A 27,237-nucleotide genomic window follows, 5' to 3' on the forward strand; every position below is an offset into this window, starting at 1 on the left:
TTATTCTAGACATTGAAAGTCATTGGGGCGGTTTCCCGGACCAGGATTAGCTTAATCCAGGACTAGGCCTTAGTTTAATTAGGAAATATAACTAGTTTTAAACAACATGATTCGTATGTTTAACAGTTTAAGAGAAGAAATCAAAGGGACGAAAAAAAAACAAAGTAAAGTGCCTTAATAATACTCTGTCACGTCTGAGTAAGTGAAGAATCTCGTGCATGCCAACTTTGACAAGAAAATATAGCAGTAGCTAAAATCAAAGTGATCACAGCCTATTATAATGCATGTGAAGATCTGCTGTTTCTTCTCAGATATTCCCTCTTAGATAACTATAGAAACAATATAGTTTTTATTTAAAAAACAGTAACTATAGTTTAACCATGGCATTTGTATTAAAACTATGGTCATTTGAATGGTAATAATGAAAAGCATTGTTACTTCACTTGTACTATACTAAAGCTATAGGGTTACCTCACTTTTACTCTACTAAAACAAACTTGTTGCAACACTTTTATATTAAAATAACTAAAAACAGAATTTTTCTGTGAATAGTTGACAAGTAGATCAAACAAAAAAAGTTGACTGCTCTTCTGTATTAAATGAATCCTAATGTGGCCTTTAATAAACGTGTTAATGAACTTGTGCTTCATTCTCACCATTCTGAATTATGTGCATTAATAAGGAGTTATCACAAACTAAGACTGTTTATCTATCGTACAATCAATAATAGTAAGTTAAAGTGTCGCCGATCTAACCAGTTCATTAAATTGAACATCATGATCTCTGTATATTTAGTGTATCAACATTTATTTTTAATGAGGGGTGTTTGTGTGAATTTAATTCTGTTTATTAATGAAGATTTCTTTGATTTATGCTGTTATCAGGTTGAAAAGAGCTCAGTTTTCTAATGTAGCCTATCTGCTGATGCTTTATAAAGATGTTGTAACTCATGCTGGCGGATGTTCATATCTTGTTCATCAACGCTTTAATTTCTTAAAGAGTCGTTTCTGTTTTTCACACAAACCTGCTTTCATTTCAGCTGTAATGTGTAAGAAAACATAGACTCGAGACAAAAGTTTTCATCTTTCCTCAACAGCAGTGGCCGGTTACATAAACATAGCTGTGACTGCGTCTGACTAACTAGCAATTAGTTAGGGCTAATCAGTCTTATTATTTGGATTTTAATTAGACCAATCTGTCTTTCTATGTAACATACTTAAAACAGTTATGATCAGTCTTGAAGAAAAAAATTCATGAGTAAGTTTTAAGGCTAGTCTTAAAGGTTTATGCAGCCGGCCACAGCTAGGTTTTTATTTTAACCCTTTGTAAACGGTAGATGTTTCTGTAGTATTGAGTAAGTTCCAGGTTAGATGGAAGGGAAATGTTGAAGGAAGTGTTGTTCTGATGTTATCTGTGTTCCTCTGAGAAACGGTGAGAGTTTTAAAGCAAACTTCTGTTCTTCTGTTCCTGCGTGAGCTCAACACAAACACTGGACCGTAAGTCTCTGAAAAATCACATCTATGTCTTAACATTTCTTTATTTCTTCACTTCACTTTGTTATTTTCCAAAAGAGTTTTATATCAAATTAATTTAATAATCACCTACATCTCTTTAATATTTATCCATCAGAAATACAGGACATATATTTAATAATCTCATCATCTGAACAGACTCACTGTTTCATATTCTCCTGTATTTGTATTTTCAGATTGATTGTGCTTGTTTAGTTTTTAGATGTAAAATGAGTCGCATAGGAGTTGTGTGTTTGCTGATCTCTATGTGTTGCTGTAAGTCATCTTAACACACACACACACATTTATACACTCATGTACTTTTACATGAATTAACTGTATATGTGTTTGATTTACAGGTGATTTATCTTTAAAGAGAAACACACAGCGTCTCAACACTCGAGGTGAATATTTCTGCTGGTATTTTTGTCAAATGAATAGATGTCAGTTTTATCATTTCAACACACTTCAAGTTGCCAGCCAGCGCCAACACTTTTTATGGTTTTCATAAAAGTTTATTGCCTTTCAGAAAATGTTCTTTTATAAATATATAAACGTACAACATATTAAATAAAAGAACAAACCCCAAAAATTGAAATAATTGCATTTTTGTAAAGGACTTTTGTTAAAGATCAGATTCAGTGTGATGGTCAAAACCAAATTTTTTTTACAGTTTTTGAATCAGTGGATGTTTCAGTGTTTTATAAGTTGTTTAAGAGCGACACGTAACGGATAATAGCAGAAATATAGATTGACGTAAAAACACAAAAATTGTCAGGGAAGCGTTTTCTCTTAATTGATGAGATAATTATCAATGGTGGGGAAAAGTTAACTTTTTTTTTTCAAAACTGTTCACTTCTTATAGTGCAGTTACTATAGTAAAAAAGTGTTTGTTCTTCAGAGCTGACTGTGAGTACAAGTAAACTAAAGCTTTGTGAGAAGCAGAAGAACGTCTGTGTGATGTCCGCCTCTGACTGTCTCTACACAGCGTCTGATGGAAAGCCTGAAGGTCTCAGTAGATCTGGTACTGTATGTCATCACATCACATTATCAGTTCAATCATTTTCTTGCGTTTAATGTTCTTTCTAACTTTTATCTTAAAGACATGAACTTTATGAACACATCGTGTCATTTTCTGATGGACGAGGAGTCTCTCACGTGCAGCTGGATTCAGCTGAATGATATCAGAAGCATCAACACCTTCATTATCAGCAAGTAAAGCGCTCATCTTTTATTTAGCACAGTCTCATCTAACAACTAGAAATATAACAAACACCAATAATGTTTTCCTGTTTTGTAGAGCGCGAGACATCATCTCCTGTCCTGCAATTTTAAGTATTGTTTCTATTTTCAATTTAACGATCAAATCAGTGAATCTCATCGATCAGAGAGAGATCTTCTCAGACGTCTATAAAGTCAATCTAAGTGAAATCAGTACGATTACATTTATTTGCTTTTATTATGCACTTACTTCTATTGCTCTGATTTATTCAATTGTGCTCATAATGAAAGTGAATGTGTATGTGATTCTAGTTTGTATGTTTATAGTTCAGGCTCCTCAGCCGGTCATCAGATTTGTCAACAGCACAGACACTTCACTAAATGTCACCTGGAGCAGCTGTGTACACAAAATCACACAATGTCAAATCCGTCTCAGCGCAGCATCATGGAGAGAGGTCTGCTGCTTATCAGTAATCTTTAAACTATTGAACAGATCAAGTTAATAGAAGTGTTTTTGTGTGTTGAAAGATGTTCTCAGTGTCTGAAGTCTCAAAGGAGTCTCTATACATCATCAATGATCTTCAGCCGTACACTGAATACAGTCTGAAGGTTTCCTGCTCTTACGGCTTCGGTCAATGGAGTAAATGGAGCTCTGAAGCTCGAGCGACGACATCAGAGAGCGGTTCATAAAAACATCAGATCATTATTATTACTATAGTAAAACACAGCAACACATCTTAAAAACAAGCATTTCTTATCCTCCTCTGTGTCGTAGTGCCGATCGCAGCTCCTCTGCTCAGTTATTATTTAATCTTGGACAGAAATTCAGGAACTCAGCAGCTGGGAATTCTCTGGAAGGTGATTCTGCGTTTTTCACACTTGATATTTTGTTATTCAGTGACAGCATGAATGTTTATCAGATGCTGTCGTTTGTCTCTGACAGGCTCTGGATAGATCAGATGCTCGAGGGCTCATTCAAGGTTATGAAGTTTCTTACGCGCCCAGCAAACATCTCGCTCGCAGGAAAACCATCCACACGTCTGATCTTAAGATGCTTGTGTCTGTAATGTCAGAGGAGTATGACGTCACCGTATCTGCCTATAACAGCGCAGGACGATCACCCGGCCGACGACTCCGAGTTAATGCAGCTCTTCATCATGGTGAGAACATGAATAATCTGAGTCTGATTGAGTCAAACTGTTGTGTATCTGTCTGATGTTTTCTGTACAGATGTTCCTGCAGTGAAAGGTCTTTGGGTTTCTTCTGATGGTCTCTTTCTGAAGTTACATTGGGAAGTTGATGTGACTGCAGTAAATGTGAGCGAGTTTGCCATTGAATGGAGATCATCTTCAGATGTGTCCTCCAGCGGATGGATGCGTGTGAACGCCTTCACGTTTACTGCACTTCTGCCAGGTCATCAATATATCTTATTATAGATACACAACTGTTTGTCTATGAAACAATATAAGCCGGTGAATCTCAGCAGTCAGTATATGTCCACACTAAAGTCTAAAAAAAGAATGAAGACATTAAATTTGACTAAATGTCATTGTGTTTTTATAATGAATCTATAATAACTGTTGTTTAAAATAGTCTTATTCTTAAGAATGCACTTAAGTCAGTAATGTAATGATATTTAACATGTGTTGAAAAGCTTTTAACATCAAATATAAATGATTGTATAACAGTAATGTACACAAACACACTCAACAATAATTCATCTCTAGTTTAGAGGAAAATCTGCTCATTGATATATAAAACTTCACACAAACATATGATCTGTATGACTTTACTGTATATAATAATACGGTGTAATATTTGATGACAGATATTAAATCAGGAGAGACGTACAGCATCAGTGTTTATCCGGTTCATGAGTATCTGTGTGGAGCACCCGTCTCTGTCCTCGCTGATCTACAACACGGCAGTAAGTCCTGAAGAGATCTTAATAAACTCAATACAACTTATTATCTTATAAAAGACTCAAATGTGTTTGACTTTAGCCCTGCTGGATCTGCTGGGCTTTCATCTCATCACTTTGACTAAATCCTCTCTGACGGTCAAATTTGTGTGGAAAGAGACGCAGCCCAACATTAATGTTCTTTACTACAAACTGGTGCTAAAGGGAAAACATCAAACACGATGTAACTTAATGATTCTAAATTTATTTATCCACTTTCTGTGATTCTGTAACGTCTCTGAATCAATCTCTCTCTCTCTCTCTCAGACCTTACAGTTTTTCCACATAAAGCACAGGAGTTATTCAATGATCTTCAGGCAAATGCCAAATACACACTTTATATTCATGGAGAAACTGTAAGTGGGAATTTTTCAACGGCAACTTTAGATGTTACCACACCTCTTCTAGGTAAAGACACACACACACACACACACAAAAACACAAAGACATAATTGTTATCGAACACAACATTGAGGTTTCCCATATGGTGAAAAATATATGTTCAAATATATAAAAAATGCCCCAAAATATATGTTCTGAAATGTATTTTTAATAGAGCTGGGCATAGATTAATCTAGATTAATCTCATACAAAATAAAAGTAAATTTTGGCATAACATATGAGTTTGTGCTGTGTGTAATTTTTATGTATATATAAATATGTATGTATTTAAGAAACATTTACATGTGTATATATATTTATTTATATTTTTAAATATTCTAAATTATATATAAATAAAAAAACTATATTTAAATAAAACATTTCTTAAATGTATATGTATGTGTGTGTGTGTTTAAATATACATAATACATCACAAACTCATATATTATGCAAAAAATTACTTTTATTTTGTATGAGATTAATCTAGATTAATCTATGCCCAGCCCTAATTTTTAATATGTTTACAAAAATGTATTTTTAACCAATATATATTTTTCTCCATTTTTGAAATTTATTTAAAAATATATATCTTTAAAGCATTTTTATTCACATCACATTGAAAGAAAAACTTTGTAAATGTAACATGTTTGAAAAGTTTTCAGATGCAAAATATATATATTTATAATTCTATTTTGTCCAAGAGTAATATATTTTTGGCCATATGGGTTGTAAAACTAGAAATGTATTTGTTGGCCCTGAAAAACATTTTGAAATAAATGAAGGTTAAAATAATGTATGTTATTTTCAAATTCAAAAATATATTTAATTAAGCTTTACTTTCTACAAAATGTATTTAGCATATATTTAAAACATATTTTTGTCCAGAGAAATGTATTTTTTTGCTGTATGGGTTACGTTGGAGTGCTGATATTTTGTGTATTTTTGCACAACTGTAACACTGTGTGTTTTATAATAATCCTACATTCATATTTCTAACAGATTATGATGAGATTATTAAATGTTGTGTTCCTCTGGTTCTCCTGGTTCTTGGCTTCGGGTTCTTCTCTGTTTTAACCAAGACTGTGTAAGCATCGATCTCATACGTCTGACATGATGAATGTGATGATTTCAGATCTTTACAGCATTGCTTTAATCCTCATACACACACAGGTGTAAACAATACTTCTTCCCAAACGTTGCCAACCCTGGTTATAGTCTGATAGGTCACTGGTTACTCAACGCTCCTTTTGAGGTGAAATATCACTTCTGTATTATCATCTGTTACATTTAACATCTCACTTACGCCTTTCTACCAACGTTATGTAGCAAGAATGTTTCTCTTTCTCAATCTCAACAGGAGAACAGCAAGATTTGTGTGCTGAGGCTGGAAAATGTTTTTACGGTTGAGCAGCAGACGGAGAAGAACATCATCCACGTTGAACGTCGCATGTCTTCAGTTGCAGAAGATGAAGTGATTTCATCAAAGATCTGCACAACCAGTGAAGGTACAACTCACAGATCCAGATCAGATTATGTAGAAAACATATCAGGTCCCTCGAATCCACCCGACTACAATGATTTACCCGTATTAACTGCTAACCTGGATTATGTTCACAATGAAGAAATCATCTGTGAATCTGTGAGATGTCCTCTGTCTGAACCATGAGAAACTCAGGATGAGATATTGATCATTGGTCTCATCTACAGTAATGAATCTCTAGCATCATGTGTGTGTTTAATGGACTCCACGAATATCTTGTGTTGATAATAATAATCATCATGTGTTGTATTACAAAATGACTGTAAAGTATTACATAACCACACAGTGTTTTCTGATTGCAACAGACGCTGGACTCTTTTGTTAAAACTTGTTTTATACTCAGTCATTTTTCAAATAGTTTAAAGATTAAAGTGAATTTGAATTAACGCAGTCTGTGTATCAACTGTGCATCATGATATCGGGTTTAAAGTACAAAACATGTTCAAATCTGTTAAGAAATGAGAACCACAAACTTAACAGCTTAAGGTTAGTTTTTGCTTTTAATTTAAGACATGATCACATGAACTCTTCTAAAATCTATAAAGTGTATCTGATTTGTGCAATTCAAAGATTTACATAGAAAATTAAATGTAAAAGCAGCATATTATATAAAGCGAGATCATAGATTTGAGTTAAAGCCTATCCAGTGTTTGATCAGATAGTGAGCAACAGCTTGTTTGGGTGGGATATTGAAGGCGGCATGTTTGTCTTTCACGAGTGCATTGATCACCTAAACAGAAGAAGAAGAAATGAAGCAGAATCATTAACATCAGTAACTAATCAATCAATCAGTAAATAAAGCCTTTAAGTCGCACCTGCTGCCGCGTGAACCAGCGAGCTTCTTCGATTTCATTTTTATCAACTGAGATGTCGGTTGTCAGAGCAACGCAGTGGCAGCCAATCATCAGACAGGACGGCATCGGCCACGCCTGACACGTCTGATACTGAACCTGGCCCACCAGAACGCCGCTCTCTTCCTGAACTTCTCTCCTCACGGCAGCTTCCACCGACTCTCCTGATCCACACAACATTTCAAGTCATTGAAAGGGTTAAGAAAATGCTAATCTGTATTTACTCACCCTCATATAGTTCGTTTTCTTTGATCTTCTGAACCGAAACACAGACTGTTTTGAGAGATGGTGTTTTTTGTTAACAGTGCGAGTGGATGGAGATCTCGCACCCTCATGAACGCATGCAGAGAAATGGCACAGATCAAACATTTCATCAAATAAACCCTTCAGGACACCTGAAATATACTGCACGAGTCACGTTGACTTATTTTATCACTTAAAGCTTGAGAAGCAGCGATTCCCATCCACTCCCACTATACAACCCACAACACCACTTTACAAACACAGCTTCATTTGGGTTCAGAAGATTAAAGAAAGAAAGATACATCATGAAATGTTCATTTACATCCATTAAAAGTCACAGCAGAATGTGGAGTCAGTTATAAGAAAACCTCCAGCAGCAGCAGCAGCGCTCTTTGATATTTGATCCATTCAAACATTTATAAGAGTGTGACTCAAGCGTTGAGATATTTCACCTGCTTCTATAAAGCCGGCGAGACACGAGAACATTCCAGAAGGAAAACTCTTCTTGCGTCCCAGCAGGCATTGATTCCCGTCAGGGTGGATCACTAACATGATCACGACAGGATCTGTGGGGTGCAGAGAGACGGGCGTGAGAGAGAGATCAGGTTTCCAGACCGCCGGCTGAGCACTAATCGAGCGTTTACTCGCCAACTCTGGGATAGCAGGTGTTGTGGATGCCCTGGAGACTTTTACAGCCTGCTCTCAAACAGGTCCTCTTGTAACCTCCCTCTTCTACTCCAGTTTCGCTTCCACACGTCGGACAGAATCCGTATCTGCTGTGCCACGCGAGGACGGCCCGCGCTTGAGCGACGACACCTGCGTGCACAAATCACTATTACACGTGTGTGATTATGAGGTTGCTAGGGTGTTCTGAATGGTTGCTAAGGTGTTGTTGTATGTGTATGATACGTTGGTCATTTGAGCGCAGAATCTCACCCGCATCGTTGTCACTCAGCATCAGGAGTCCAGGCATCGGGCCCTTCAGAAAGAAACTGTTTGGATCTTTCACTTTAAGGAGTTTTGAAGGATCGTCTTCGGTGTTGAGAGCAAACCAGGCGATCGGTCCGTCTCCATCCGTCTCCAGGCGTCTCTCCTGTTTCTCAGCTCCCAAGAAAATAAGCACAGTATTACTCTGTTTTAACAACTCCTCCACAGACGTCACTTTGAGTTTGCACAGTTTCACATCAGGCTCACCCTCGTTGGCATCGGCTCGGGGTGACACCAGAGGATTCAGATTATAAAAGAGGATGAAAACGCTGTGAGGAGAAGATCGTTTGGCAGCGAGCCACTCTGAATCTGTCCGCTTCTCGCTCATTCTGTTGAGAAACTCTCTGTTAAAGTAAATATCCGCCTCATCCGTCTCTCTCTCGGGCAGAACGTGATGAACGACACCGTCCCGGCCGTCGGCCAACAAACGGGCGATGTGTCTGTGACCCCAAAACAGAGCCACGTCTCGGGCGGTCTGACCCGATCTGTTTGTTGCGGTTGTGTCACACCTGTAACAAGTGAAGAAAGTTGTTGTGATGATTGTTGCTTCAGCTGAATATAATGTGAAGATCTGGATCTCACCCTTTGGACAGTAAGAGTTTAGTTATCTCGTAGTGTCCGTGTCGAGCCGCCAGCATTAAAGCGGTCCAGCCCGTCTCTCCTCTCTCATCTATCAGATCACTGCAGTGAGACATCATTGAAGAAATCTTCTCCAGATCTCCTCTGGATGAGCAGTCCAGAAACTCCTTCACAAGTTCATCTCGAACATTCAACTCCATCTCAAAACACTGAAGATGACCAAATCAAAAAATCATTATCTTCAACATTCAGTTTAACTCTTTGTATTCACATTTGATGAGACATTTAAAACTATGATGATGTAAACATGAGTGAATCGAGTCTCTTATACACGTCATCTGATCAAACATTCTTAAATATTTACCAATAAACTCAATGTTTTGGCAGATCAGATACAGTAAATATGATTGTCAACAAATCTACATGCAAAATAGGCTTGCAACATATCAAATAAACTAGTACATTTGTCACAGGCAGACGTATTGCATTGTTAACAGATATAAAATTACAAAGAAGTGTAAGGAATTAAACAAATATATATAATAGTTAATCAAACAAAGGAAAAGAAATAAGGAGTTACTAATAGTTATTGGGTAAAAAGATCATTGAAACTCTTTGACATTAAAGATGATCGTGACGTTACTGTAATAATCATGACGACTACAATGCGAATTAAATGTAGTTTATTATTCTTAATATCTGCAGAGAAATGTTATAACCACTCACCAAATGCACAATATTTACTAATGTCTTGGTGTGGAAGTTTATAATGGGGTCGTATCTGTCTGTCGCTCGATGATGACGCACTGAAGCACGCGCGACCTCTCGCGGATGACGTTAGTTATTACACCTTTATGATCAGATCATATTTTATTACACTTTCATTGTTTTTAAATGATTCTTTCAGCAACAAAGCCATACTACAACACAAGGAAGAATTATGTAAAGATTATTCAAATAAAACTTTGAGTTATTTAAAGAAGACACAGCACAGGTGAACAGTTTTTATAGTTTCTCTGAAAGCTATAAAAGTATAATTCTTCTGAAATGATTTGAAGACTACTGAGAAAATGGGCTTGTTGTTAGAAAACTTATATTAGTGAATGTGAAAAGTGTCTAATACAACAGATTAATTCAATAAGATTTACCAGCTGTTATCATAGTTAAACAAATAAAACATGACCTTTTTAAAATGCAAAGAATATCTTTCATTACTAAACGTTGACAAATCATTCCATAACCTTTCACAGAACTATAATGACAGGGGTAATGTTTCAAGGGTAAAGATCAGCTAACATCAATGTCTCTTTCATTTCTGTGTTATCCTAAAGTAATTTTTACCTAATTCATAACAGAAAATATGTGCAGTAAAACCCAAATATGTTCACAATCATTCATGTTAATTAAGTAGCAATAAACATCAGTTGAATATAAAACACGCTGGTAACCAATTTAGGATGATCTCCTGTGAGCTCCAGTTAAAAATATGATCTGTTGATCAAACTTTAGGCAGAAATCTAAAAGAAATCTCAATTTGTGTTCACTTGTTGCTTTGAATGTCCACAGTTAGAGTTCAAAGGTCATTAACAAATTTGTCTTAATAGACAGCTGTGCAAATATCAAGAAGTAAATTAATAGAAATGTACATTAATACTTAAACTTATTCAGATTTCATTTGTATGTGATTATAACTTTAACCGCTTATCTTATTTAGCAAATGTAAGATTCAGTGTAAATATAATCTTTCATCTAGCAAACAATATCTATTGAACATGTTTATTTGTGTTTGCTTGCTAAAGCTCCATTAGTCAGCATATTATTCATTAACAGACTGATTGTGGGTCAAAACCTCCCAGAAGCAGAAGCAGCCGCAGCAGAAGATCAGATGAGATCAGACGAAGATCACAGAAACATTCTGATGGACAAACATTTCACTTCTCAAGATTCAGTTCAGTGTAAAAACCAAAGGGATGCAGTTCGACCCATGTGTTCTGTACAACCACATCAACAGCTGAATGACTCGCACTTACTACGGTAAATTCATGCATTTGAACACAAAAACACATCAGATGCACCAGAATGACTTTATTGATGTCATTTAGTGTGCTGTGGATTCTGGTAAATTTATAAAATAAAATGAAACATTCCTAATATTGTGTAATATCGTGCAGGTTTGTTGCATAATCTGTGCTTAAAGGACTTTGTCTTGTGTTTGTTGGCAAACACAAAGCATGATGGTGAACCACCAATCAATTACAGAGAATCACAATGTGAATTTATCCCAGACGACAGCAAATATCCACATGTTGCTGTAAGGTGTTTGTTTGGTTAAAGAATGAGTTTTATTTTAGGATGAGAGATGTGTGCGGTGTGAGACTCTTGTTTCAGTAACACTAAACCTCTCAGCTTTAACAGAATGAGATCGGGTCAGGTTAAACGTTACTGCGTGACGTTGTGTGTAAGTGAATACAGGACGAATTAAAACTAGCTCAGATCAGTCACCAGGTGAGATGTTACAGACAAGCCGGAGATGAAATAGTTAGAAACAAGAGTTATAAAGATCTCATCATCCACAGGTTCAAGTGTTTTTCAAGGTAATGTGTGTTGTTTCTATCCTCTTCTATTATTGAACTGCTTTAACTTTAAACTGATGTTGGAGAAAAACATATTAATGTCTTACCATTTTTATATAATCCAATAAAAACTGTTTGTTTTGGTTCTGTGTTGTTATACACTTTGTCTATCACTTAACTGAAGGGAATATGATGAAAACGAGGAAGAAGAGGAAGGTAACAGTATGACGAGGCCGGACGCTTTCATTTCACTGGACGCTGAGACCGACAGCTCTGTCAGGAGAAGAAAAAGCCTCGTCAGGTGAACTTCATAATGAATCTGCTTACTGAATATCACACACACACACACACACACACACACACACACACACACACACACACACACACACACACACACACACACACACACACACACACACACACACACACACAAACACGTTTCATTACCACACGTGTGTTTGTTTCAGATCAAAGACTTTAGATCCATTATTACTTCTGCAAGTCCAGAGTGACTCTGAATTAAAGTGTGAACGCAGAAAACCGCAGTCATATCAGGTTTGTCAATCACTTTCCAGCATCTCAGATGAGCAGTAGACAGTAGTGATATTAAAGGCAGAGTGCACAATGTTTGAAAGCCAATGTTGATATTTGTAATCACCTAAACAAACACGCCCCCACCCTAATAGAATCTGGACCTTCTTTTGATAGACCCGCCCCACACATACGCAACCCCAGCAAGGATGTCGGTTAGTAGACACGCCCCTTACTGCTGATTGGCTACAAGTGTGTTTTGGTAGTCGGCCCGACTTCCTTTTTCAAAGCGTTTTTTCAAACATTGTGCACCCCGACTTTAAATGAATGTCGTATGATTGTTTGTTTAAGTAAGAAATAATATTTACAACAGAGTCAAGGACACACATCATGTTTCATATTATTATGTCAAATTTCCTTATTTCTTTAACTAAATAGTCAGCCCTAATGATTAAGTTTCTCACTTTTAAAGTTCCTCTAAGATTTAGTTACTGTATGTGTTTGAATTGAATATTAATTTTGTTTTTATTAAATTTCAGTTTCTACGAACAAATTCCCAATACCACAAAGTTTTCAAAGACATAAGAGAAGACGAAGAGCTGCTACAGAGTATTGATTTAATCATCTTTTAAAGATTTGACATTGAATGACAGAATGTGTAAACTTTAAATGTCTTTGTGTTTATTGTGCAGGTTACACTTGTGCGTTACAGAAAGATATTCTCTATCAGGGGAGACTTTTTGTGTCTGATAACTGGATTTGTTTTTATTCCAAAGTTTTTGGGAGAGACACTAAGGTGAAAATAAACTTTTATTCAAATCTGACTTCTGTTTTTTGTTATATTGTTAAAATCATCTCTGTTTTTCTTCAGATTGCGATTCCTGTAACATCTGTGACGGTCATTAAGAAAACTAAAACAGCCATCTTGGTGCCAAATGCGCTTGTGATATCTACAGCACATGAAAGAGTAAAAGACATCTCAAAAGCTTATAGATGTCATCATGAAAAATTAAATATGTTTTTCTTACAGCAGTTCTTCTGATTTTGCAGTATGCGTTTGTGTCGTTTCTTTCTCGAGACACAACTTACAAGGTTTTGATGTCAGTTTGTCCTCATCTGGTTGTAAGTGCTTTAGTTGAATGTTTTTATTTTCTGGATTGAGTTGTAATGGATTAAATGAGTCTTGTGCTTCACAGGAGAACAGTCAGACTCCATTACAGAGTCTGAGGACTCATCCCATCTCTCTGCCAACGGTAGACACAATAATAACTCTATATTCATGTCTTTATTGATTGATCTACACATTGCTGATGTTTTAATCTTCTCCAGGATTTCTCAGCGGATCTGTCGGATCTGGACGCTCCGGTCAGGCAGACACATCGGCACGTGGACGACAGCAGCAGTTCAGACTCACCAGAATCTCCAGAGTTTGACAAAAGTCCTCGTTTGTATTTGATTTCACATTACTTATTTGCTCTTTATTCTACAGTAAACATTAAGATTTCCATCTCAATATTCACAGATTTCCCAAAACGCTCTAAAGGTTTTATTGAAGCATCTAAACGGGACGGTGAAGCTGATTCTCACGTGCAACAAAGCGACACTAACGCAAATCTAGCATGCAAAGGTAAAAGATGACCGCTGGAGTATAAACACAAGCGGCTGTATTGCATTGACAGATTTTTTTATTGGTACTTTTTTTGGTCACCAGATGATGAGATCATGAGCACACAGAGACCGGGTTCACTCTCATTTAACACACTTGTGTTAGTGTATCTGTCTCTGTAAGTCAACAACATGTACACACACACTTATAGAGACATTCAGACAGGTTCAGGGTTCACTGTGCTTTTTCTCTCAGGGTTTGTGTCCTGCTTTTGTCTTCATGTTTTATGGCGTTTAAGATTGTGTCTCTGGAGGAACGTCTGACCTTGCTGGTCTCAATGGAGTTTCCTCATAAAGGGTAAAAATCCAAATGTTGTTAGATTATATTGGCTGTAACTTTTGATTTGACAAGACACAAAAAAAATCATCTAATGTCATGTTGTTTTTATTTCAGAGATGAATATCAAAGCCTGTTTGCAGGAGATACAAAAGAAATTTACTCTGTGATTTCTGCAAGTCTACTGAAGCTGGAAAAGGTTTGTTTGTGATGTGAAGTCTCTGAATTGCTTTTCTTAGTCAAATTTTTTTTTTCTTATTCAAACTAATTTGTTACCAGGATGTAAGATGAACAGAGATTCACAAAACACAGCTTGTTTAGTTTAAAAGCTCACTAAAAAGCAACTTTTTGTTTCATTCATTTGCAAAAGATGTTCAGAGTGAAGGTGAAAATAAGTTTTGATTGACAGGCACAATAACCGCTGTTTGTTTTAGATTCATAGAAATCTGCAGAATCTGCTGGAGACTCTGTCTCGTGTGTGATGAATCATCTTCAGTAATGGACTCACAGAAGTTCAGGTGTTTCAGAATGAGATCTATGGAGGTCCAGTGATGGTCAGGCTTGATGTGAAGAACATTGTTTAAATGCTTTTACATCCTCATCCAGGTAGACACACAAGCTGTTCTCACAACCTCACTTAGAACTTGTTTAGATCTCAGTAATGAAATGAATTTGATTACTAGATACTGATATTAATGTGCTGTATAGGGTCATTTGAAGTGAATAAACGTGTGTGTGTGTGTTTAGATGTTTCCAGGTTGTACGCTGAAGTGTGATGTGTGTTTACCTGTTTATGACTGTTTGTCAATAATGGACTGAGGGGATGAAGTATTCTGATTCCTGTGAGAAATCATTTAAACAATATTTAATCCCTCACAAAGCACCAAGAGTGTAATACAGTATGTGTGAGACAGAAAAACTTCTGTTATGGCACTTATATATAATTGTCATGTATAAAAAAATAAAGGAAACATTTTCTTAATCGTCTGTGCTGTTGTGTGAGTGTGATGATCTCTTTCTGTTTGGCATTGTAAAGAGTCACGTTGTGAAAGAGCTTCTTGTGTTATATGCTAATGCAACCGAATGTCTCCACAAACAACTATTGTTTTCTCCTTCATCTGGAATGAGTGCGCGTCCTGAGACTTTGTGGCGAGTTTTATGTTTTGTTTAGAGCTTTTACACACGATGTAAGTTTAAAAAGCCAAATACCAATTAATACTAGAGACGGAGCAATAAATCATCAAAAATAAAGCGAAACAAACAAGCGCTTTATTCTGCGCGCAATTACGCATTGACGCACGCGAACACCGCACCAACATCAACCGGTTTCAATGTAAAAAGTTATTTTCTTACATCTGTAGAGCTAAAGATTGCTAATGTTTGGTGTCAAATTATTCTGTATTTCAATAAAGAACGCAAATCTATGTTCGACCTTGAAACGAGGACTGAATGTGGTGCATCCGGTAAAGTTGAAACGCTCTTTTCAAAGTGTGCCAGCTGAACAGTCACGAGTGTCCTTACGTCCAACCTCTCAGTTCAGACTCATTCGGAACTGCTGTCGATCTCTGCTGGTCATCTCTAGTGTCGCTATAGTAACGGATGGATGCGCTGAGCGCGCCATAGGAACATTTACCTGCGCGTCCTCTCATTCTCCATCATCATTATCATGTCCGATCAGTCTCCTCCATCAGGACAGAAGTCCGCGCTCAGGTTAAGTGGATCATCTCAGAGCCGGTTTCAGGTGGAAACGGTGACAGAGGGAGCGCGCTCCTCCGCCGGTGAGGAGTCGAAAGGGAGATTCCGGGTAGTGAACTTCCTCAGCCCGACCGATGGAGCAACTGACCCGGGTGTGGACGGAGACACGAAAAGTGAAGCCAGTCTCCACTCGTCCACCGGAGGTCTCAGTCATTTCTCAGATACGCACAGCAACACATATTACCTGCGCACCTTCGGCCACAACACCATTGACGCGGTGCCAAACATCGACTTCTACCGACAGACTGAAGCTCCGCTGAAACTCATCCGACCTTCACTGTCTGAACTACACGATGAGCTGGATAAGGTTTGTGTCTCGTCTGTTGCTTCCTTCTAGCTGAACACAAACTTCACTCCACAACATCTGCATGTTTTTAATTTATAGCCTATATATAACTGTATTGTGTAAAATGACAACATATTAAACACTTAAACTGACCTTGGAATTTTCAGAAATATACATGTCATTTATTCAGATGCTTTATCCAAAGCAATTTATATAAAAACATCACCAGAAATGTATATAAGAATAACAATAAACCCTAACCCTGATGTACAGAATGAATCTGTGAATGAGATTTTGTGTTAATGCACTTTGACTCAAAACTGCGTAACAACTTTTCTAAAAGAGTCTTATTGTGTTTTTTCTATTTGTTAAGATATTCACTGTATCATATGCACAACTATTTTCCTATTTGAGTTCCTTCTGCCCACATATAATACATCTACATCATCCATCTTCAGCTCCTATGACTGTGACCTCAGCAGACACACCCGTACACACACACTTGTTGTAGGACAATAGTCTCTCTCAGTGATACACCGCCTCTGTGTGACCCGTTGTGCTTCACATCACAATAGTACTGTGTGTGTGTGTGATTCAGTAACACACAGTGAAGTTTACATCACACATTCATTCTTCACTCATATTCTTCTTTCATCATTTTCTCTTGTGTAGCCTATCAGAGGCTTAGCTAAAACCAGGACTTAGTAGGCCATATTTAAATTAAGATCTTTTAGAAATATGCATTGGATAAAGATGTTACTGGTGTTTATCTTGAGACAAATCACATTTTAAAATCTGTCATTGCAAATTATTTTCATTTGAGACGAGTCCAATATGTGTTTTAATCTAGGACTAACATTGAGCCTCGTCTGTGAAACCGTAATAAATGAATACATGTAAGATCAATAAATGATGATGTAAATGGAAAAAGATAGTTAAAGAAATTCAGATGTTTTCTGTTGATGGTTCTCAGGAGGCGTTTGATGATGGGTTTCCCAGCGGTGAAGAGCTCACGGCCACTGAAGCCATCACACAGAAAGACGCGTCCGATAATAAAGGAGGTACAGTGAAGTTTGGGTGGATTAAAGGAGTTCTGGTGAGTTTCTGAACACTGAGGTTTCCCTGACAGGGATTATCTTAAACCAGGACTATAGGCTTTGGTTAAATGAGGATATTTAAGTCATTTTTAAAAGCATAATTTTATATAAACACTACTGGTGTGCATCTTGAGACACAACAGTCGCACTGATCTATTTTAAGACATGTCAGAGCAAGTTGTTTTCAGTCAAGTTAGTCTGGGACTAGACTTAAACTCTGTCTGGGAAACCGGCCCTGAATGATTTTACAGTCAGATGATGAGAAGTTTAATGATGACTCTGTCTAACGGTTGTGTTCTCAGATCAGATGTATGTTGAACATTTGGGGTGTGATGCTCTTCATCAGGATGTCATGGATCGTGGGTCAGGCCGGGATCGGTACTGTATAATCCAGTCAAGATCATCACTCGTACGCTTCTGTTTATTTCCACACACGTTAAATGATTGTTCTCATGTTGTTTCTATACAGCTCTGTCATGTGCGATCGTTCTCATGGCTATCGTTGTGACATCCATCACTGGCTTGTCCACTTCAGCAATAGCCACTAATGGTTTTGTTCGTGGAGGTGAACACATTCATAAAAACGGCTTTCACTCAAAATGATTATTTCATTCACTTTTATAACTGCACTTTATTGTATCTGACTTGTTTTTTTTAGGTGGTGCTTATTATTTGATCTCCAGAAGTTTGGGTCCAGAATTCGGAGGATCTATCGGTCTGATATTCGCCTTTGCGAACGCCGTCGCTGTCGCCATGTATGTGGTGGGTTTTGCCGAAACAGTGGTTGAACTTCTGGATGTGAGTAGAATGTAAACGCTGTGGACAGATGATGGAGTTGATTCACACAGATATTGTGTTATGATACTGTCTCTTCTGTCTGAATGTCAGAGTATAGATGCTCTTATGACAGATGAGATTAATGATATCAGGATCGTAGGAACACTGACTGTTGTTTTATTGCTGGGAATCTCTGTGGCTGGTATGGAGTGGGAAGCGAAGGCTCAGTATATCAACTCAATCATATACATATACTGTAATATTCTTCATTCTGTGATGGTGTGTGATGTATTTCTGATGTGTCACAGGCTCAGATTGTGTTACTGGTCATCCTTCTGGCAGCTATTGTCAACTACTTTATTGGATCTTTCATTTCATTGGAGTCAAAGGAACCCAAAGGCTTTTTCGGCTATAATGGTAAATCATCTTATTTTTTTCTCTTTCATTCATGTCGTCTCTCATGAAGGATTTCTCATGTTTGTTTTCTCTTCACAGCTGCTATAATGATAGAGAACATGGGTCCAGATTTCAGAGATGAAGAAACTTTCTTCTCCGTCTTTGCCATCTTCTTTCCAGCTGCTACAGGAATCTTAGCAGGTGCCAATATCTCCGGAGACCTGGCGGTGAGATTCATTCGCTCTCAGGGGTCACACACTTTCTTTTTTTAGTTATCGTCTGTCCGTCTCTGTCATTATATGTTAGTATGTTTTATTTTGATGCGTGTAGGACCCACAGTCTGCAATTCCTAAAGGAACTCTTCTGGCCATCCTCATCACTGGAATCGTTTACATCGCGGTTGCCATCTCCAACGGTGATCAAACTTTCCCTGTTTGTCTTTCTTTGTATAATAATCAGAGAGATCAGAGATGATGTTTCTGTGTTTTCAGGCTCTTGTATTGTCCGAGATGCTACAGGAGATGATAATGACACCATCATAGGTCCACTGGAGAACTGCACAGATGCCGCCTGCACGCTGGGTTATGATTTCTCCATCTGTAAGGAGGGTGGATGCAAGTATGGACTTCAAAATGACTTTCAGGTAGGTGACACCTGAACATGATGATATCAATCAAGTCAAGTCAAGTTTATACTGCGTTCTGACCAACAACTCATTCAGAAGATGACTGACGTGTTGTTTTGTGTGGTGTGAGGTGGATTTATTTAAAATCTTGATACTGCAGTAATAGAGCAACATGAAAAATACAACCTAGAAAGAATTCAAGTCATAAACTGAGAAAGCAAGTTTCACTTTTGATATATAAGAGGTTGTTTTAATATAAACATCCTTAAAGTTACAAAACTTACTCATAAGCCCAAAAACAGCTTTTATTGAAACCAAGCTGGCAAAAAGATTTTTTTATATTATAGTGCGAAAAAGAGAAAAACATCAATGCCCACTTTTACATCATTGACTGTATTCGGTCTGTTTTTTAAATAGTTTCTCTAAAACATCAGACGACACTTTTCTCTGCCATTGATTGAGAGAAGGACTTTAAAGCTCACATAACACACACTGTTTTTGCATTTCTGATGTTAATCTGGAGTACCTATAGAGTAGTATGACATCCTTTATATCTCCAAAGAGTCTTTAGTTTAATCAGATTTATAAAAGAAAGATTAGCTTGTAGCATGTTAGCATGTTCTTGTCATTTATATAATATGCACGCGCCTATTTCCAACATAAGACAGAAGTCTTACTTACCGCATGCAACTCATGACCCGGTTGGGAAAATCCAGCACATCAAACACACACGCAAAACTCAGCTGCTACCCTGGATAATAAACGTTATCCATTGTTTCCATAAGGCTGACTTTCTTCTCCTTACATCCAAAAACACACTTCATCTTTCATGCCATTGTTGAGTTTTGAATTTAAACAAAGCTGTCGCGTCATGTGAGTGTTTGCAAAGTGCTAGCGTCTCCCGCTGATTGACGGGTGGGCGGGGTTTTCCGGGGGAAGTGCCCATATAAACAAGTGATACGTATAGAAAACCCCTGAAACATCAGCTGGACCCTTGATCGAAAAAACTTTCCGAAACTTGTACGAAGTGCATTCGGCACAGAAATACTCTGTAATACGTCCAACTGCTTTTTTGACACTTTGTCTACGTTTAGCATGAGGAAACAACTCTATAACCATACCAGCATATGTTGTTTTTGGTGCTGGTATGCTGTGACCACCATCTAAACCAGCATAGACCAGCATAATTCCCATGCTGGTCCATGCTAGTTTGATGCTGTTTTTTTCAGCAGGGAATCCATGAAAAACCATTGAACACCCCCTTTAACAAGACAAACAGTAAATATCATGTCATGTATTAGTGTGTAGAGCTGTATTGTGAGTGATGTGTACACAATGAAGTGATGTTTTGTAAGGTTATGAGTCTGGTGTCTGGATTTGGACCTCTCATCACTGCTGGGATTTTCTCTGCTACTCTCTCATCCGCTCTGGCTTCACTGGTCAGCGCTCCTAAAGTATTTCAGGTGAGATCTTTGCTTTTTACATTTGTTTGTTGTATGATTATGCATTATATGATTTAAATCGTATCAAAGTGTGTTTTTTATAAGCTCAGCTGTTTACTCTGTGTGTTTTTTAGGCTTTGTGTCGTGATAACATCTATCCTGGATTGCACGTCTTTGCAAAGGGATACGGGAAAAACAACGAACCGTTGCGAGCGTACGTCCTCACGTTCTTTATAGGCCTGGCCTTCGTTCTAATCGGTAAGTCACGTTCTGAATGTGTCGTGTTTAGATTTGCAGTCTCGTGTGGTGACCTGTTGAAAACCAAACGTGTTCGTTTCAGCCGAGTTAAACGTCATCGCTCCCATCATCTCCAACTTCTTCTTGGCTTCTTATGCTTTAATCAATTTCTCTGTGTTTCATGCATCGCTGGCAAACTCTCCAGGTAGGGTTCACATCATCATGAATCTTGATAACATGAGTGACCTCAGTATGAATAACACTGTGACTTTAATGCTTTTTGAATTGAAACAGGCTGGCGTCCGAGTTTTAAATACTACAACAAGTGGGTTTCATTATCAGGAGCGGTGCTGTGTTGTGTGGTGATGTTTGTGATTAACTGGTGGGCAGCTCTGTTCACAAACGTCATCGTCCTGGCGCTCTACATATACGTCAGCTATAAGAAACCTGGTATAACCTACGACACTATCAGTTTTGAGTTTAGATGTTTGATGCCGTGAATCATATCAGTGTGTGTGTTTGTACTGCAGATGTGAACTGGGGTTCATCTACACAGGCGCTGATGTACAATCAAGCGTTATCACACTGTCTCCATCTCACTGGAGTTGAAGATCATATCAAGAACTTCAGGTGATCCACCTCAATGTTATTAAAAGCGTTTACAGTATCCGAGTGTCCGACTCTTTTACACACATGCTGTGATGTGAAATATACTGAAACACATTTTCATGTTTTCTCTTCAGACCTCAGTGTTTGATCATGAGCGGTTACCCAGACTCAAGACCAGCGCTTCTGTATCTCGTCCATGCGTTCACCAAAAATCTGGGCCTGATGATCTGTGGTCACGTGCGCACAGTATGCAGCACATACAAGCATTTTTGATGAATTATAAACCCAGGTCACCACACGACTGAAAACGCACTTGTGTGTTTGTGCTTTTCTTAAGGGCTACCGTAGACCCAACCATAAGGAAATGATGAACGAGCAGGTGCGATATCAGCGCTGGCTCCTGAAGACACAAATCAAAGCCTTCTACACACCTGTGTTTGCTGAAGATCTTAGACAAGGAGCCCAGTATCTTCTACAGGTCATGTGTTTTATGGATTCTGATGGGGGTTTAAGGTCATGTTTATTGAAATGTAAGGAGGGTTAGGACGTGTCATATACTTGACATGTTTGGTTCCATTAAAACGAACTCTGGTGCGATTGCTCGGTTGGTGCGGCTCTTTTGAGATAATGTGGATGCTGCCACCCGCACTAAACAAGCAAACCGAGCTGAAAAGGTCTCGGTCCATTTCCAAATAAACTCTGGTGCGGTTTGACAGATATGTGAATGCACATAAACCAGAGACAGTGTAATGAACCAAAAACAGAATGTGATAGTTAAATATCTTCATGAGGTCTGATCTGTTACTACCTTCATATAAAGATGCATAAATTGAGCACATTTAAAGTCTGAACAATGCATGCAGCATTATTGTGGTGAATGATCAGACTTCTGTTGCATAAAATTTGTTATCAAAGCCGACCAATGGGGTGGTGACCTTTTCCTTACATAATAAGGTTCGTTATCTTCAGGTTTGCTGATAAAAGCTAGTGTGAACGCTAAGCGAACCAGTTACTTAATAAATTGTTTTCTTTTTCTAAGTATTAACACAGAGAGAGAGAGAGAGAGAGAGAGATCTCTGGTGCTTTCTAATGACATCATGTTTTCATTTCATTGTGAATTTGCAGACGGCTGGTTTGGGTCGCCTGAAACCAAACACACTTGTATTTGGTTTTAAGAATAACTGGAGAGATGGTGAGATGAAAGATGTTGAAACATACATCAATACGATCCAGTAAGTGTGATTGTGTTTGTGAAGTGCTGAAATGTGTCTGTAAAGTATAAATTCAGATGTATCCTCTGCTCTGTGTGCGTTTCAGTGATGCCTTTGATCTACAGTATGGTGTGGTTCTCCTCCGACTAAAGGAAGGTCTTGATATCTCCCACATTCAAGGTCAGGGTGTTTTCTTAAAGATTTAACCGTGACTCTCAAACAGAGATCTGCTTTAATGGTTGTCTTGTGCTCCTCAGATGAAGTTCTGTCCATGCAAGAGAAAACTCCTGGAATGAAGGATCTCCTGGTGTCCATCAACATCAAAGACTTTGACAGCGATTCTTCTAAAGAATCATCTAAAACCACCAGCTGTCAGAGCAGTCCTCTCATTTTCAGAGGTTAACATCATTCAGATAGTTTCATGAATATGTCGTCAAGGATTAACCCACAACCTGGAGTCATGAGAAATACAAAATGTTCATAAGAAATGGTTTGTGATGATCTGGCATTAATGGCGCTTGTGTTATGACATCAGACACAAAGAGTCCTTCAACAAAGCTCAGCCCTGCGGATGAGAGACTTCTGACCGCCAGTCAACAGTTTAAGAAGAAACAAAGCAAAGGAACCATTGATGTTTGGTGGCTGTTTGATGATGGAGGTACTCAAGAGAATATGTTTTGAATAAATGCTTTGTGATATGTCTAAAGGGTTTATAACATTGATAAACACCTCACACATTGTTGTAGGCCTGACTCTTCTCATACCGTATCTGTTAACCAACAAGAAGAAATGGAGAGATTGCAAGATCCGTGTGTTTATCGGAGGGAAGATAAACAGGATGGATCGTGATCGCAGAGCGTGAGAAATATAAACATCACATTATCATAAATGACCTTTTTTAGGTGTCTTCATAAATGCTCGAGTATATTTTATATATATATAAGATATATAAGAGAAAAAATTAAGAGACCCTTTCAGTTATTCTCGATTTACTATTTATGTGTTTAAGAAAATTATCATTTTTGTTTCATTCTGTCAACTATCGAAAACATTTCTGCTAAATTCTTAATAAAGATAATGTTTATATTTGCATTTATTTACTAAAAATGGAAATGGGGAAAACATGGTCAAAATAAAAAAAGATGCTGTGTGTTTTCTGATCTTCAACACTGCAGAGAAAACCAGCACAATACTAATGTTTTATATGTATTTTAGGAAAATATCAATTCAATTTTGGGAAAGACCCTGATTTTGTCAAATCTTTCATGGGTCTTGTCATGCTCTCAGTCTTTTACATTTGCTTTAGTTGAAATTGAACAGACACTGGACAAAAAAGATCACAATACATCTAGAAATGATGATTAAAATCATAACTGCTGTGGTGGTCTCTTGACAAAACCTCAAATCTGTTAGAATAACAATGAAGTCATTCAAACTTTGAAATAACACAACTGTGGAAGTAATGTATGTGAATAATATGACGAATTAAACTAATCATATATTCAAGCTTCTGTGTTTAGGTTAAACACCGGTGTTTGTATGAGCACAACAATAAAGTTGTTTAAACAACACAACACCTATAGCAAAACTAAACTCTTCAACTTCTGTTCCTTCACAGAATAGCTGCATTACTCAGTAAGTTCAGGATTGACTTTTCAGACATCACCGTACTTGGAGACATCAACATTAAGCCAAAGAAACACAAGTAAGTTTGATCTGAAGATCTTCTGCTCCGGTGTCCATTAGAGAAACACACACGTGTTTGAATTCTTTCTGTTTAGTAAGGAGATGTTTCAGGAGATGATCGAGCCGTACAAACTGAGAGAAGACGACATGGAGCAGGAAGATGCTGAGAGACTGAAGACACAAGAGCCATGGAGGATCACTGATAATGAACTGGAGCTCTACAGGGCTAAGGTTTCTTTAGACTCATGTGGATAAACTGATAAATATAAGAGAAATGTTTGAACTGTTAAAATTACACCTGCATGGGTAAATAGAAAGTTTGAGATCAATACCACATTTATAAAGATCATGTAGAAACATGTTCCTACAGTATTCATCCATCAGGTCCCCTTTGAGTTCATGTAAGGTTTTCCCGACACGTATATGTGATGAATCTGTTAATATGCTGAATATAAGTTCTCACTCTTTTCTTTCTTTATAATCAGTCAAATCGTCAAATTCGACTGAACGAGCTGTTGAAGGAACACTCAAGTGCAGCAAACCTCATTGTCATGTAAGGATGGATAACACATAAAACATGCACTTTCTTTCAATAAAAGATCAGATTCAGTCAGATTTCTCTCATCTCTTCACAGAACAATGCCGCTGGCCAGAAAGGGGACGGTGTCCAGCGCTCTCTACATGTCCTGGCTGGACACTTTATCTAAAGATCTGCCTCCAATTCTCCTGGTCCGAGGAAACCATCAGAGCGTTCTTACCTTCTACTCATGAAGACAACATGATGCTACAATCCTGACATTCGTAAATTGGCCGGATACTCACATTGATTATATATTCAAGGAGTGTAAGCCATGTCACAGTAATGATGGGATCTAGTTTGAGATATTTGAATGGATTGAAATACTGTACATTAAAGGGTCAAGACCTGTGAAGAAGCCTGTCATTTGACTTGTTGTTGAGAGTTAATGTAATTTTTCCCATCAGAAAGCAGATATTATTTTCTCTTTTACCGTATAGGAGCTCTGAACAGTATCTGTATATGAGATGAGATTTCCAGTCTGTCTGTCTGTCGTCAGATTTTGCTGTTTCTCGTGGACTTTTACAGCTCGTGTGATGACAGACTGAGTTTACTACAAGCTCACTAACACTTTATTTAGTTCTTATTGTTGGAGACGGTCGTGACTTTGCACATGCAGGAGCTGAGGTGAAAAGTTGAGACATTCATAGCAGGTGTTTGTAAACGGATAATGGATAATATTTCATTAAATCTATTAATATAAGTTTCTAATAGGTACTAAAGTAACCCTTTCAACTAAATTCAGCTGAAAGGTGAACAATTTTTCTGACACCCAACTGTCACCAAATCACTGTCCCAGATAAAGAAACATTTAAAGATTTAATGTATTAAATAAACAGTTTTTGTTTTAACAATATAATTTTTTCCTGCTTTGTTATTGTATCCAGCAATATAAGTGTTAAGCAAAAAAGTAGTACAAACAAATAATCAAATAGCTAGTCCAAGGAAAGAATTACAAGATGCATGCAATTTCAATAAAAACACTGTATTCTAGACTGAGTCACAAAATTATTATTGACAGACTGAAGACGATGTTTTGCCAATATAAGGAGAATATAATAAAAGAGTAACTGTAAAATGTTTAAAGAGGGTCGTACAATATACCTGAATTATCTAAGTAGCACTATTGTACATATGGCAATATGCATATCAAAATAATTAGCAATAATCGAATAATTTTAATCATTCCAAAATACATATAGTTAATGTTTTAGCAAACAGTCTGGAACATGAATCGGCGCTTGTGTTTGCTTTGACGTGTGGAAGATGATCAAGAATGTAAAACATGTACACTGAAAAAAAATCTATAAATTGAATTTATTTAATTGTTATTTTGCAAGTTTTTGCATGTAACATTTTTAAGTAAATTTCACTCAGCACTCTTCTGAATAATGGAAACCACAAAACTCAAAGAAGAAACAGAAACTCTTCTAAATCTCAAAGATAAATGAACATTAAACACTAACAAGTCTTTTTTTAGTTTAAAACACATAAAATTGCGTTTGATTTCAAATTGTACTCTCCAAATGCAGTCCCATGCAAAGCATGCTGGGAACTACAAGTCCATAGTTATATTTCAAAATTATTAAGTTAATTTCTTTTTTACAAATTTAAGTGGATAATACATGATAAAATCAAGTTGAATTTACTCAATAACGTGTTTAGAATTACTCAAATTAGTCAAATTTTGGTTAAAAATGAAGGAAACTGCATGATCTAAGCTTGGAGCTCCATTGAGTTTATCATCTAAATCCTCTTTTTTTTACTATTTTATTCCTATTTAGTTTAACAGGAATACTTTACCTTGAGGTTATCCAATACTAACTTAACAATCTATTACTTGTAACACCTGGTCTTAACATATAGCCTGCTAGTATCACCAAAAATCTAAATGTTTTAATTCCCATAAAATTTTATCTAATTTAGTATGTCCTCTAGAATCAGCTATGTCGGGCTGTCTCTCAAGAGTTTTGTTTCTTATTTTTTCCTCCTGACTAAAAGTCAGGAGTTTTTTTCTCCTAGGGGTTTTTTCAACCGCTGGGGAGTCAGCTGACATTGGCTTAACTTTGAACTCTCTTCTATGCATTACATTATTACTACACACACTAGTACGGTTTAATCTTAGCTGCTGTACTTTGCTTTGGAACAATTACATAATTGTGAAAAGTGCTATATAAATACAATTGAATTGAGTTAAAAAAACAAGATTTTTTTTAATAG

General features: G+C 37.2%; 4 protein-coding genes across 10 annotated transcripts; 3 read left to right on the top strand and 1 right to left on the bottom strand.

Moving 5' to 3' along the window:
• Positions 1-143: 143 nt before the first annotated feature.
• LOC129414723 (interleukin-6 receptor subunit beta) lies at positions 144-11,240 on the top strand. 3 transcript variants are annotated; one of them, XM_055168823.2, is made up of 18 exons: positions 144-1,496; positions 1,709-1,787; positions 1,871-1,915; positions 2,413-2,535; positions 2,615-2,726; positions 2,812-2,945; positions 3,060-3,187; positions 3,261-3,414; positions 3,508-3,590; positions 3,676-3,892; positions 3,963-4,145; positions 4,561-4,659; positions 4,736-4,876; positions 4,960-5,100; positions 6,073-6,157; positions 6,244-6,325; positions 6,431-6,578; positions 11,104-11,240. In XM_055168823.2, the coding sequence occupies exons 2-18, from the start codon at positions 1,742-1,744 to the stop codon at positions 11,106-11,108; spliced, it is 1,926 nt and encodes a 641-aa protein (XP_055024798.2). In that variant the 5' UTR covers positions 144-1,496; positions 1,709-1,741; the 3' UTR covers positions 11,109-11,240. The 3 variants fall into 3 exon arrangements, with proteins under 3 accessions (XP_055024798.2, XP_055024796.2, XP_055024797.2); XM_055168821.2 differs by lacking the exon at positions 11,104-11,240 and having other exon boundaries at positions 6,431-7,033; XM_055168822.2 differs by lacking the exon at positions 11,104-11,240 and having other exon boundaries at positions 1,728-1,787; positions 6,431-7,033.
• nudt12 (nudix (nucleoside diphosphate linked moiety X)-type motif 12) lies at positions 7,095-10,206 on the bottom strand. Of its 2 annotated transcripts, XM_055168827.2 has the most exons (8): positions 10,000-10,206; positions 9,277-9,482; positions 8,902-9,203; positions 8,644-8,811; positions 8,356-8,523; positions 8,160-8,273; positions 7,429-7,628; positions 7,095-7,343 (listed from the first exon to the last, which is right to left on the bottom strand). In XM_055168827.2, the coding sequence occupies exons 2-8, from the start codon at positions 9,471-9,473 to the stop codon at positions 7,233-7,235; spliced, it is 1,260 nt and encodes a 419-aa protein (XP_055024802.2). In that variant the 5' UTR covers positions 9,474-9,482; positions 10,000-10,206; the 3' UTR covers positions 7,095-7,232. The 2 variants fall into 2 exon arrangements, with proteins under 2 accessions (XP_055024802.2, XP_055024801.2); XM_055168826.2 differs by having other exon boundaries at positions 8,644-9,203; positions 10,000-10,197.
• On the top strand, positions 11,119-15,249 carry gramd2b (GRAM domain-containing protein 2B). Of its 4 annotated transcripts, none has more exons than XM_055168829.2 (14): positions 11,119-11,307; positions 12,031-12,147; positions 12,314-12,401; positions 12,917-12,986; positions 13,070-13,173; positions 13,249-13,344; positions 13,428-13,499; positions 13,574-13,630; positions 13,707-13,821; positions 13,921-14,004; positions 14,089-14,161; positions 14,239-14,340; positions 14,437-14,518; positions 14,754-15,248. In XM_055168829.2, exons 1-14 carry the CDS (start codon positions 11,159-11,161, stop codon positions 14,799-14,801), a joined length of 1,257 nt encoding a protein of 418 aa, XP_055024804.2. In that variant the 5' UTR covers positions 11,119-11,158; the 3' UTR covers positions 14,802-15,248. The 4 variants fall into 4 exon arrangements, with proteins under 4 accessions (XP_055024804.2, XP_055024803.2, XP_055024805.2 ...); XM_055168828.2 differs by having other exon boundaries at positions 11,120-11,307; positions 13,900-14,004; positions 14,754-15,246; XM_055168830.2 differs by lacking the exon at positions 11,119-11,307 and adding an exon at positions 11,727-11,867 and having other exon boundaries at positions 13,900-14,004; positions 14,754-15,245.
• A 589-nt stretch (positions 15,250-15,838) lies between these two features.
• Positions 15,839-26,348, top strand: LOC129414722 (solute carrier family 12 member 2). The gene is made up of 26 exons (XM_055168820.2): positions 15,839-16,381; positions 17,334-17,456; positions 17,760-17,835; positions 17,927-18,022; positions 18,116-18,255; positions 18,346-18,456; positions 18,543-18,651; positions 18,730-18,857; positions 18,961-19,045; positions 19,122-19,273; positions 20,611-20,718; positions 20,832-20,955; positions 21,038-21,139; positions 21,229-21,384; positions 21,465-21,564; positions 21,678-21,789; positions 21,881-22,021; positions 22,669-22,775; positions 22,861-22,934; positions 23,012-23,152; positions 23,290-23,412; positions 23,501-23,612; positions 24,373-24,459; positions 24,536-24,671; positions 24,926-24,993; positions 25,076-26,348. Exons 1-26 carry the CDS (start codon positions 15,986-15,988, stop codon positions 25,209-25,211), a joined length of 3,243 nt encoding a protein of 1,080 aa, XP_055024795.2. The 5' UTR covers positions 15,839-15,985; the 3' UTR covers positions 25,212-26,348.
• Positions 26,349-27,237: the final 889 nt, after the last annotated feature.

This window comes from Misgurnus anguillicaudatus, chromosome 5 (assembly GCF_027580225.2).
Source record: "Misgurnus anguillicaudatus chromosome 5, ASM2758022v2, whole genome shotgun sequence".
In the NCBI taxonomy this organism is placed as follows: Eukaryota; Metazoa; Chordata; class Actinopteri; order Cypriniformes; family Cobitidae; genus Misgurnus; species Misgurnus anguillicaudatus.